Source organism: Lepidochelys kempii, chromosome 11, assembly GCF_965140285.1.
Source record: "Lepidochelys kempii isolate rLepKem1 chromosome 11, rLepKem1.hap1, whole genome shotgun sequence".
Taxonomy (NCBI): Eukaryota; Metazoa; Chordata; order Testudines; family Cheloniidae; genus Lepidochelys; species Lepidochelys kempii.
Window position 1 is genome coordinate 21727955 of NC_136390.1, and position 13450 is coordinate 21741404.

The 13450-nt window shown below is 40.8% G+C and overlaps 1 protein-coding gene across 8 annotated transcripts in view; it reads right to left on the reverse strand.

Annotated features, from left to right (window-relative positions):
* Positions 1-13450, reverse strand: part of LRP1B (LDL receptor related protein 1B) — a 1329376-nt gene that overhangs the window by 598508 nt on the left and 717418 nt on the right. For all 8 annotated transcript variants that reach the window (XM_078847919.1, XM_078847920.1, XM_078847917.1 and 5 more), the window contains 2 exons: positions 8333-8513; positions 19-238 (listed from right to left, as the gene is read on the reverse strand). In XM_078847919.1, coding sequence (XP_078704045.1) covers positions 19-238; positions 8333-8513 — 401 coding nt within the window. The remainder of the gene's footprint in view (positions 1-18; positions 239-8332; positions 8514-13450) is intronic.

Genomic DNA, 13450 nt, shown 5'->3' on the forward strand with positions numbered 1-13450 from the left:
GCAGCATTTTTCTTTTACCTTTCTGTCAGTTCCATTCAAAAATATTCTTTCAATGTGATCATAATAGGCATCACACCAGTACAATACATTTGTATGATAGTCCAGAGTTAAACCATTTGGCCACAGCATCTTTGATGTCACAAAAATCTGCCGGCTGTAGCCATCCATCCATGCCTTCTCGATTCTTCCCACACTGTCATCTATTTCATCTTCCTCCCAGTCCGTCCAATACATCCAGCTATGAAATTATAAATAAAAGCATTCAGATATTATTTGAACTATCTGATTTATATTTTAGAAGGCCTTCAACAAAAGGTTTGTAACTTCATATGATTGCAGTTTGCTTTAGGCTTTTGCATGAATGTATAGCAGCATTTACAGCAAAGAAAAAAAATCCCTCTGGTTCAGTGTCATTAAACTACTATTCTATATACAGAGAATATAATCAATTATGTGATTAAAAAGTGAGATGACTGATATGAGAAGTCAGAGTACCGTTAATGAGCTGCTAGAGACTTTATTTAATCTCAGCAATTATGATTTTTTTTTTAAGACCAGGAATTGGATTGACTTTGTTCCAAAGGGCAGAATTGATTTGGGATCATTTGGCCAAGTCTATTTTGTCTTCTTGATGCAAAATATCTGCTTTTCTCTATTGCTGCTTAACACTATTGAAAGCTCCACATAGGATGAGTTAACTGCACACAAGTTTAATAACTGGAGGTTAAGTGACCTTGACACTTTGAATACTACTTCTATCACATATTAAAAGCTGATGACTTACTTAAAACAATATTGTGATTGGTTTATACCTTATACAGATTGTTAGAAAGAAAAAGAAACCGTAGGCTGTTTTTGTCTATTTGTATTCAAAGACTCTAAGTTTCCATCAGTCATATACTGGCTGCTGAATGTATCTGCTTTTGTTGCACTGGTTATATTTCCCATTTTCATTTAGGATATTTGTAGGCCATATTTATTTTTCACTTGAATTTACCACTTTCCTGGAATACAAGGGACTTGTGTACATTTCTTTAGTCAGCTAATATACTTTTCCAATAGCAGCAGCACAAAGTATGTGCCTTAGTGCTCCCTTACTACCACACAACTCCTTTAACCAAACACGTTTGTATTTTTATAAAATAGATTATTTTCAAACAGTATTTTAGGGTTTTCATTTATATATGTTTTGCTGGAATTAAATGATCAGAGCCTTCTTATTGATTGACTCTACAAATTAGCTGCTGTTTGAATGTAAACATCTTCAGTAGTACAATATGGACTTGATCTGGCAAGGTGCTTATCACCCTGGCCCCAATTCAGAAATGCACTTACTCACATGCTTAACTTTAAACACCTGAGTAGTTTTCACTTCAGTGGGATTTCAAGTGAAGCATGCGCTTAAGTGCTTTTCTATGCAGGGATCACGGTGCTCATCACCTTGCAGTACTGTGCCTTATAACTGCCGTTTACTCCTGGGACACAAATTTGGCAAAATGAAAAAAAAAAAGGTGAAAAATTTGCAACATCATTTCTTCTGGGGGAAAAAGATGGACTATGTACAGTTCTTGAACACTTTGAAGGTCCTTTAACTTGGGACTGGTCAAACAAAAATAGATAAGTATGGAACTATTTTAAAAAAACTAACTACTTTGTTTTATAAAGTGGCTACAATTAAAAAATGAACATTTGCCAAAATATATCACGCAGGTATTATAGGATGAGGCTGACTATTATTAAGGTTGCTTGACACTTCGCATTGTAAGACCCTGTTTTCAGTTACTTAACACATTGTCAAACAGTTTGGATTGAAATTTTCCATCCTGAATGTCTGCCTCATGCTGAATGTTTTGGGAAAATTTCTGCCATGAGTTCAGCCATTTTTCAGAACAAGGTTAGGGGAAAATATATTTTGTCCATGTTAAAAATGTCTGTCAACCTTTTCTTTGAAAAGCCCTACTGCTCCCATGCTTTGGAGTAGAATCTTGAAAAATGACATGGTGTAGCCTGTGTGTCAGGGACGTACGTGCCTTTTGTTGTCCCTGTGAAAATCCACCCAAATTTGACCAAATTATAAGCCTTTAAAACTTGAAGTTCACACATGTTCTGGAGAGAACAGCTAAACTGCCCGAAGTTTCTGTCTGCACTGAGTATGCTCTAGCCCAGGGCTGAGCAAGACTTTCCCTAAAACTGCAGCTCTGGGCTGCTGTGGGTCATGCAGAGTCTGTATATCTAAAGTGAGAGCAAGGAGGCTGTTTCTCCCATGCTCTCTATGCCACTCACCCACAATTGGGTGCAGGCAGACTGGAGGAGGAGGAGGCTGCTTGAGTTGAAGGCAGAAGAGACAAAAGCTGGACCTGCAGAGAGGATAGAGGGTAAGATCAAATGAAAAATCAGAGGACATCTGAGACTGAGAACAAGCAGGGTGACGGAAAAGAAGTGAGGGAGATGGATCTGAAGAGGAACTTAGGTGAGGAGAGAGAATTGAGATTGGCTGAGCAAAGAGATTGGGACAAGGAGGTGGGAGGAGACACACTGAGATTGGAGGGAGGGAGTTTAGGAGTGTGAGCTTGTGGGGATAAAGAATGTAGGTGAAGCAGTGAGGGTGACTGGAGGCCAGGGTTGGGAGACAGAATGGATGAGGAGTCGGAAGGGGCAGAACTGGGAATGGCTGAGCAAGGAAACTGGAACTGGGAGCAGGACAAGCGACTGGGACTGGAAGGGGGAGACTAAAACTTGCTGGATGAGAGGTTTGAGGAGTGGATAGTGGAACTAGCTAGGTGAAGATAATGGGATTTGGATGAAGGGGGGAAGAGACAGGACTGGGAAAGGGACATGTTGTAAGGGGCAGAAGGGGATCACACTTGCAGGAAATGTGCAGAAGTGTCTGTGCTCAACCCTCCAATTCCTGTGGTGGAACCCAAGATTCCTGAGTCTAAACATTCTTCTGCTGTCAGCAAATGTCTCACACCCACTAGCAAATTTTCCCATCCCTTTGTAGTACTGATCCGCATAGAGGATGACAGCCTACTAGTGCTATCAGTTACTCCATTAGCTCAAGGGGAAGAAGTCTGAATGGTGACTCTAAAGGTACAACCCCGTTGGTGAACCATGTAGGTGGCAAAAAACATGATAGAATTTCTGATTTTTCAATTTGCCTTTTTTAAGAACTTCGGATGTCACACACACATGGACACACACACTCACAAAAGAAAGAAAAAATGTTAAAAGAACGTTATTAAGTCAAGCACTGAAGTTAGGAAATGCTAGACTTAAGGTTACCTGTCAAACATTAATTTGGCACCTTGTGCATATGCATAATTATATAATCAAATACTACAGTTCACAGGATGGACCTACTCTGGAGATGTTCTCAGATTTCAGTAGCAAAGGAGGTTGTTGACCGCTCCTTCATTTGCTGAAGAAGTTGGAAGGTGTGCAGTGAATGAAGCAAGGTATTGGAGGAAGAGAAAGGATGATCTCTTGGTTAAGACAGTTGAATACTGACCAGAAGAACGGGATTCTATTCCTCCCTCATTAACAGAGTTCCTATGTGAGGGTAGGAGAGTCACTTAAAGAAAACTTTTTGTGTGTGTCCCTAATTTTTTGGGTGTCTGACTTGAGACCCTGGGGTCCCATTTAAAAATGTGCTGAGCACTCATAGCTGCAACTGAAGTCAATGTGCTTGAACATACAAAACGTTCTATTATGCTAAGTATTCTGAAAAATCAGGTTCTAGGTGTCTCAAATTGGGCACTCAAAATCAGTGGATGCTTTTGACCTTAATCTCTCTGTGCATCAGTTTCCAATCTGTAAAATGGGGATAATGCTATCCTCTCTTCGCACGGGTGTATAGTGAAAATAAATTGATTAATGATTGTGAAGCACTCAAATACAATAGTGATGAGTGCCACAGAAAAGTCCATGAGGAAATTAATAACTCTGTTTTCATAGCAGGGCTTGTATAATGTGAAGTAAGGTATTGGGCCACACAATGAACAATGAGAAGAAAACCTAATATTGAACCGCTGCTCAATAACTGAGCACTGTCCACTGAATGAGGCAGGGGTCTTATGGAAGAAATAGTATATCATTATGAACTTAAAGATGGTATCATAATGCATACGCACAAGGGGGTTGCACAGGCACCCTGAATTCTGGCATTTCCTAACTTTTGAGTGCTTGACTCTGCAACCTTAATTATGTTCTTTTAACATAATTTTATTTGTATATAATTACAGGGAACATTATGGTATCTGCAGTATCGCTGTTTGGTAGCCATTGGCAAATGTTAACTTTTTAATAAGCACTATTGAATATAAGTAAGAGAATTAATATACTGGCCATGCTTCTTTAGATTTACACAAAGCACATACCAGAAGTACTAAGACAGGAATCTCACAAATAGGGGTATTCTAGGAACTATGCCATGGTATTTGGATCTTAAATTCAGCAGAATTCCATTCTGACTATATTAGTAAAAATATTAATTACCTGTTTATGAATATTGTTTTAAGACTCAGTTAGGCTTTGTGCTGATACTGATCTCACAGCAGTTTTGTGTCTTTTAAATTCCACGAACTACAGTGGAGTTGCTTCTGATTTATAGTGATGGGAGATCAGAATCAAGTCTACGATTCTTACCTGTATTTTAAAGAGTAAAGCTCAAGAATTTTAGCTCTTAAATCACTACATTTCCAGCAGGGTTATGAAATGTTTCACTAACAATACTTCTGTTATCAAACCTATTTAGCATATTCTTAGATTACATCAAATGTATGAAATGATGCTCTGGTCTGCTAGGCAACCGTTTTATTCAACCCAGCTATATGGAATAAATATCACTGATCTATTTTATTTTACATCACAAATTGGTAAGAAATTAAATGAAAAATGTGCCAGGATAATTTGAATCGCTTTGAAAAATGACAGAAGTAAACATCTGTTTTCTTCAATCTTTTCTATCTCTTTCAGCTCATAATAGAAAAGGAAGGTTTTTATTGCTTTAATTTAATGCGAAGGACAAAACCAAATTCAATGCCCTGGGCTTATATACTGCATTATAAATCTGACTGGAACCATATTCAGTTTCACTACAGAATCAGTGAAACCTGTGCACCAGCTCTCTAGGACTGAAGCAAACAACTAGGTCAATATACTACTTACTCTACTGAAAGGCCCAATAAATCAATATAGTTTGCAAACATTTCTATGACTTGTTAAAAGGCAATTACTTTTTTTCTTTTAACTTTATGCTTTGGCTTTTTGTAGCTATTTCCCATCAGACGACAAAACATGCCCAAAGTGAATGACATGTATTAATATGTGTTTTAACGCCAAATTATAGTTATTGCTTTGCAGTGCTTATCTTCTAGTCTAATATTCTGAAGATAATTAAAATGACATAATAAACCTTCTCCTTCAGGACAACTTTTATAAAGGAGTATAACCATGAAAGTGTGTTTTATTTTATTAGAAAAGAGCACTGTATGTTATCCCTTCTCAGACGATGCATCTTCATGCAATACCTTCCTGTACTGCATATTTAACTGATAGAAATCAGTGAGCTGGAAAATTTGACAAAATAATTTCAGGTACTGGAATGATTTGGGGTCTAATTTACATCACTACTATATGACTTAAACTAATTATAGCCTTCCTATAATAGTTTGCCTTCTTCCAAAGACAACCTCGGAAATGAAAAACTGATAATGTAAATAAATCCAAGTGTTAGGAATATAGCAATCAGCTCAGCCAAACTAGAATTATCTAGATGACTCACTCCAGTGATACTTCATAGAACAGCCTTGCCAACTGGGTCATGGATACACTGAATTAATGTTGCATCAACATAAGGTCATTTCTGTCATTTTGCCAACTTTGTATAATTTTGCCAGCAATTAAAATGATCTGTCTTGTGGATTTATTAAGCCAGTGTATCCAAGTACTTTTTTATAATGTACAATAAGATAACAAACTTGAGATTTGTGGGAGGGGAGAGGAAAGGTTGTGTTAAAATACAAATTTGGTTGATATATGGCGATTTCTTTTTCAAATGCACTGCATTTGCATGACACATCTAAATATCTACAGATGTTTTTTATTGAAGCCATTATAACAGTTCTTGTTTGTTTTTGTCATTGTTGTTTATCCCTAGTAACCAGTATGTCCCTTAGAATACAGGGTAGCACTAAGATGACATTTATTGCAAGTGTTATCTCTACTTCTTTGGTAAAAAATCTGAAGTTGTATAGGATTACTCCATTCTTAAAATAAATAAATAAATAAAGCTTTAAAATGCATGAAAAAAACCTCTATATGGTCTCCCTCATTGTTAGATTTAAGTAATACTGAAGGGGCAAATTATCTTCTTGAGTAAATTTAAAAGGATCTCTTCCTGCTACAGTAACAGTAGAATAGTGATATATTTGCCCAATTTATATTAATTTTAACATATCCTAATTGTGACTGCTACAATCATGTTCCACATATGAAGCTGCTGAGGCCAAGAATTAGTAAGATTCAAAGAGGGATGGTTCATTTACACAAATAAGAACAGTCCCTGCATACAGAGAGTTTTAGAAGACAACCTTATGCTTCAGGGATTAAGCCAATCTGTAACTAATAGGAATTATCCCACATCTGCTCATTGTGGGATTCTTGCAACTTCCTTTGAGGCATCTGGTGCTGGCCACTGTTGGAGAAAGGATACTAGACTAGCTGGACCATGGGTCTGATCCAGTATGGCAATTCTGATATAGTGCCTATGTCCCTATATAGAGCAGTAAATATATAATATACAGTACAAAACCACCTGATTAACATGTATTGCACCATTTCATGGTAAGTGGCATGCCTTTCAGAAAAGGGGAAATTATGTTAAATGCCAATTTTCCCTCTTTTGTTCTTTCACTGTGGGCATTCTATGACAGTTAAGTATTATGAAGACTATTACCAAAAGTTATATCCGTCACAGATGAAAAAAAATGTCTCTGTGGATCAGTGTAATCCATTCATCAAATTCAGGGCCAAAGATCCTACAGAAACTATTACAAACACACATCATATAGTGTTCCACTTGGATAAAGAGTTAGCTGGAAAATGTGTAAACATGTAGGTAGCTAGATATTGCCCTATTAGTTGCATGACTGAGGAGACTTAAGAGCATGCCATTCCTTTCAAATTCAATTGATAAGCTCACTGAATTGGATCTAGATCTGTCCTTTTCAGATAGTGGAATATGAATAATATAAGACTTTGTGGAAAGTGTTTTTACCCAATCCATGCTCAGTTTTACAAACAAGTGTGGATTAAAATATTTAAAACTGTATTTTGTTCTTGATTCATGTGTTCAGTTCCCACAGACAGCAATGGGATTTGTACCTGTAAGATTGGGAGCATGATATGGCCCTGTAGCGGTGGGTCACTCTCTCCTGCCCTGAAGGGCTTGCAATCAGCCCTGAGAGACGGCTGAGGCCGCGAGATGGCTGCTGATAGGGAAAGCAGCAAGCCTTGGCTGATTGAGGAAACAGTCACAGCTGCAGCCACGCCCCATTCAAGGCCCAGCTGGTCTTTATAAGAGGGTAATGGGCCAGGAGGACACAGTCTCTCTCTCTCTCTCCCCCCCCCCCTCCCAATGTTGAGAGAGAGGGGCCTGACTGCTGGGATCTAAGCAGGGTACGTAAATGGAGCAGGGCTGGGGAAAGGCCAGAATTATCTGTGGAGCTCCGGCCTGAAAAACCCGCAGGCCTTGATGAAGGCCTAGGAAAAGGATACTCGGGTTGCAGAGGGCAGCCCAAGGGTAGGCAGAAGCAGCAGGTCCAGACCTTCCTTGCCGATGATGAGTGGCAATTATACTGCAGTCTGCCCCAGGGAGCAGGGGCTAGATGGTGACTGGCAGTAGCCAAAGACTGAGGTAAGGTGGGGATAGAGGGTGCGGGGTTCCCGGAAGGGAGACACAGGGGGCAGCACCCCGGCATGAAAGGGGCACCGGGGTCCGGGAGGGACTTGGGGCCCAGTGGCAGGTGGGACACCGGCCTGCAGGGGGCGCTCCGGAGGCTGAAAACACTAATTCCCTGGACGACCAGCAAGAGGCGCTGCAGGGGGGAGATCTGCCCCATCACAGGCCCTGTGCTTTTTGGAAGACAGCAGAGTACCAGTGAATCAAATGCTTAATGCATAGGTCTGCTAGCTTCTTTAATATGCATAATTTAGCCCAAATTTCTAAGAGCGGCTGTGTTTGTCAGAGAGGGGAATTTGACACAAAATGTATTCATATTGGAGACAAACTTAATAAAATAAAACTAGTAAAATAAATTAAATGACTTCATACCCATTGACAGGATCAACGACAATTCCTCTCGGATGAGACATATCTCCCTCTAACAAAGTTTTCCGACTTTGAGAGGCTTTCTCCAATCTGGCTACAGTTATTGTTTTCCTGTGGCCATCATTTGTCCAGTACAAATTATTTCCAATCCAGTCCACTGCTATGCCTTCAACATTATCAAGATCTGTTAAAAAAAAAAAGTTTGAATTACTGTTATATGTTAGTATTCTGATGTTTCTTTTCAGCTAATCACTGATGGATAAAAGGCAGTATAAATAAAGTCTGAAATTATTTTGCTCATTTGGGGCTAGATTAAGTCTTTGCTCCTCAGTAAGGAGTGAAGAGTAGCTGACTTGCCCCAGGAGCGTCCCTGAAGATGACACACGAAAGCTTATGCTGAAATAAATGTTTGTCTCTAAGGTGCCACAAAAAGAAAAGGAGTACTTGTGGCACCTTAGAGACTAACCAATTTATTTGAGCATAAGCTTTCGTGAGCTACAGCTCACTTCATCGGATGCATACTGTGGAAACTGCAGAAGACATTATATACACAGAGACCATGAAACAATACCTCCTCCCACCCCACTCTCCTGCTGGTAATAGCTTATCTAAAGTGATCACTCTCCTTACAATGTGTATGAAAATCAAGTTGGGCCATTTCCAGCACAAATCCAGGTTTTCTCACCCTGCGGCCCCCCACACACAAACTCACTCTCCTGCAGTAATAGCCCATCCAAAGTGACCACTCTCCCTACAATGTGCATGATAATCAAGGTGGGCCATTTCCAGCATAAATCCAAGTTTAACCAGAATGTCTGGGGGAGGGGGTAGGAAAAAACAAGGGGAAATAGGCTACCCTGCATAATGACTTAGCCACTCCCAGTCTCTATTTAAGCCTAAATTAATAGTATCCAATTTGCAAATGAATTCCAATTTAGCAGTTTCTTGCTGGAGTCTGGATTTGAAGTTTTTTTGTTTTAAGATAGTGACCTTCATGTCTGTAATTGCGTAACCAGAGAGATTGAAGTGTTCTCCGACTGGTTTATGAATATTATAATTCTTGACATCTGATTTGTGTCCATTTATTCTTTTACGTAGAGACTGTCCAGTTTGACCAATGTACATGGCAGAGGGGCATTGCTGGCACATGATGGCATATATCACATTGGTGGATGTGCAGGTGAACGAGCCTCTGACAGTGTGACTGATGTTATTAGGCCCTGTGATGGTGTCCCCTGAATAGATATGTGGGCACAGTTAGCAACGGGCTTTGTTGCAAGGATAGGTTCCTGGGTTAGTGGTTCTGTTGTGTGGTATGTGGTTGTTGGTGAGTATTTGCTTCAGGTTGGGGGGCTGTCTGTAGGCAAGGACTGGCCTGTCTCCCAAGATTTGTGAGAGTGTTGGGTCATCCTTCAGGATAGGTTGTAGATCCTTAATAATGCGTTGGAGGGGTTTTAGTTGGGCGCTGAAGGTGACGGCTAGTGGCGTTCTGTTATTTTCTTTGTTAGGCCTGTCCTGTAGTAGGTGACTTCTGGGAACTCTTCTGGCTCTATCAATCTGTTTCTTCACTTCCGCAGGTGGGTATTGTAGTTGTAAGAATGCTTGATAGAGATCTTGTAGGTGTTTGTCTCTGTCTGAGGGGTTGGAGCAAATGCGGTTGTATCGCAGAGCATGGCTGTAGATGATGGATCGTGTGGTGTGGTCAGGGTGAAAGCTGGAGGCATGTAGGGAGGAATAGGTTTCCGGTATAGGGTGGTGTTTATGTGACCATTGTTTATTAGCACTGTAGTGTCCAGGAAGTGGATCTCTTGTGTGGACTGGACCAGGCTGAGGTTGATGGTGGGATGGAAATTGTTGAAATCATGGTGGAATTCCTCAAGGGCTTCTTTTCCATGGGTCCAGATGATGAAGATGTCATCAATATAGCGCAAGTAGAGTAGGGGCGTTAGGGGACGAGAGCTGAGGAAGCGTTGTTCTAATTCAGCCATAAAAATGTTGGCATACTGTGGGGCTATGCGGGTACCCATAGCAGTGCCGCTGATCTGAAGGTATACATTGTCCCCAAATGTAAAATAGTTATGGGTAGGGACAAAGTCACAAAGTTCAGCCACCAGGTTAGCCGTGACATTATCGGGGATAGTGTTCTTGACGGCTTGTAGTCCATCTTTGTGTGGAATGTTGGTGTAAAGGGCTTCTACATCCATAGTGGCCAGGACGGTGTTATCAGGAAGATCACTAATGGATTGTAGTTCCCTCAGGAAGTCAGTGGTGTCTCGAAGGTAGCTGGGAGTGCTGGTAGCATAGGGCCTGAGGAGGGAGTCTACATAGCCAGACAATCCTGCTGTCAGGGTGCCAATGCCTGAGATGATGGGGCGCCCAGGATTTCCAGGTTTATGGATCTTGGGTAGTAGATAGAATATCCCAGGTCGGGGTTCCAGGGGTGTGTCCGTGCGGATTTGATCTTGTGCTTTTTCAGGAAGTTTCTTGAGCAAATGCTGTAGTTGCTTTTGGTAACTCTCAGTGGGATCATAGGGTAATGGCTTGTAGAAAGTGGTGTTGGAGAGCTGCCGAGCAGCCTCTTGTTCATATTCCGATCTATTCATGATGACAACAGCACCTCCTTTGTCAGCCTTTTTGATTATGATGTCAGAGTTGTTTCTGAGGCTGTGGATGGCATTGTGTTCTGCACGGCTGAGGTTATGGGGCAAGTGATGCTGCTTTTCCACAATTTCAGCCTGTGCACTTCGGTGGAAGCACTCTATGTAGAAGTCCAGTCTGCTGTTTCAACCTTCAGGAGGAGTCCACCTAGAATCCTTCTTTTTGTAATTTGGTAGGGAGGCCTCTGTGGATTAGTATGTTGTTCAGAGGTATTTTGGAAATATTCCTTGAGTCGGAGACGTCAAAAATAGAATTCTAGGTCACCACAGAACTGTATCATGTTCGTGGCGGTGGAGGGGCAGAAGGAGAGGCCCCGAGATAGGACAGCTTCTTCTGCTGGGCTGAGAGTATAGTTGGATAGGTTAACAATATTGCTGGGTGGGTTGAGGGAACCATTGCTGTGGCAGGAGAGTGAGTTTGTGTGTGTGTGTTTTGGGGGGGGGGTGGGGGGTGAGAAAACCTGGATTTGTGCTGGAAATGGCCCACCTTGATTTTCATATACATTGTAAGGAGAGTGGTCACTTTGGATAAGCTATTACCAGCAGGAGAGTGAGTTTGTGTGGGGGGGGCCGCAGGGTGAGAAAACCTGGATTTGTGCTGGAAATGGTCCAACTTGATTATCATACACATTGTAAGGAGAGTGATCACTTTAGCTAAGCTATTACCAGCAGGAGAGTGGGGTGGGAGGAGGTATTGTTTCATGGTCTCTGTGTATATAATGTCTTCTGCAGTTTCCACAGTATGCATCCGATGAAGTGAGCTGTAGCTCACGAAAGCTTATGCTCAAATAAATTGGTTAGTCTCTAAGGTGCCACAAGTACTCCTTTTCTTTTTGCGAATACAGACTAACACGGCTGCTACTCTGAAACGTGACCCATATATATGTCTTGGAAAATGAACTAATACATTCATACTGAGACTGAAGCTATGGAGCAGGAAGTGGCTCTTTGATGCGCTTCCTGTGGCTCTTTGCAGCGCATAATATTAAAACACAGTGATTGAATTATTAACCAACCTGTTATTAAACAATCAGGATGCTAGCCAATTGTAGAATAGTTGTTTAGTCATTTTTCTTTAAGAATAATATATATAAAATAGTAAATGAAATAATGAATTCACATTACTGTCACTCTTTGGAGCAATATTGGTCACTAATTTGGCTCCTGAACCACTGAGATCTGAGTATCAGTGCACTAGTATGTCTCCTCTCACTGTTGAAAACAGTTGTCCCTAAGAGTGCATTATGTACAATGTCCAGGACTTTCAGTTTCTACTGGCTTTCAATGGAATTTATAAGTTCCATAATCGGAAAGTATCTGGACTGTCGCTTCCTCTTGTGGCCTCTTCGCTTCTGAAGCTTCTGAAAGCACAACATCAAAATAACGAAGAACCCTGGAGTCTAAGGAACTACACACCTTCATTTTTACCTTGTAAATTAAAAATCCCAAATCTTGATGTGTTTTTACCTATTTAACACCAGGTTAAATCACCATTTAATTACATGCATTTAACTAAATTCAGCATTGAGTGATATTGTATTAATATTACTTCAATAAAGTTGAATTCATTATTTTTAATTGTCAGTTGAATACATCATATATTAACAGATATTCTAGTAAAACATTTTTTCTAATTTAGCATGACCCAGTTATAAAAATCTTACTTATCCATCATCTTGAGCGAGAAACATATCATACTTTTATTTTCCATTATGATACCCAGTTTTTGTGAAGAGACACTCAGTAGTTCTGTGCCCATTTCTGTGATGATTCTGCCAGGCTGCAGCATACCATAACAACATAACATCCCAAAACAATTCACAAACTATATACTGCCAATACCACTGTATTTCAGCAGCCTCTCTGTGGGAACAGAAGTATTGTGGATAGCAGCCAGTAGGCATGCAGAATGTTGTACAACAGTGTGGCATAGGAAATTTTCTACAGCAACATATTTCTGCAAAATATATCATGTGTTTTAAAGATATTATGATGGCATGAATAAACCCACAATGGAGAGTTAAGAGTGTGGGACAACTCTGGGATCAGGAAGCCCTGACAGGCCTCCTGGGCATGCTTCAGTTGAAGGAGGGACTTAAAAGAGAGTCTCTCCAGCACAGCAGGGGGCTGGTGGCAAGAGGCAGCCCTGCACTCGCTTCTGCAGAGGTATTATGCCAGGAAGGCATTCCCAGGAGCAGATCTGCTGCACAGAGTTGAGACACCCTAACCTGCTGAAACCCATGGAAAAGTGCCAGCCTTGACATGGGAGGGGAAAAGCAGTAGGAAGAGGCCCTTGGAGAGCATTAGCCAGACCACACATAATTCCTGCATTAAAGTGCTCAAAGGGGCCCCTTGCATTGTATCATGGTGGAGTTGGAAGGCCCAGGTTTTCCCTACTTCATAACTGCGAGGCAGGGCTGCTGCCACAGACTGCAACCACTAGGACCTGCTGTTGCCATACACT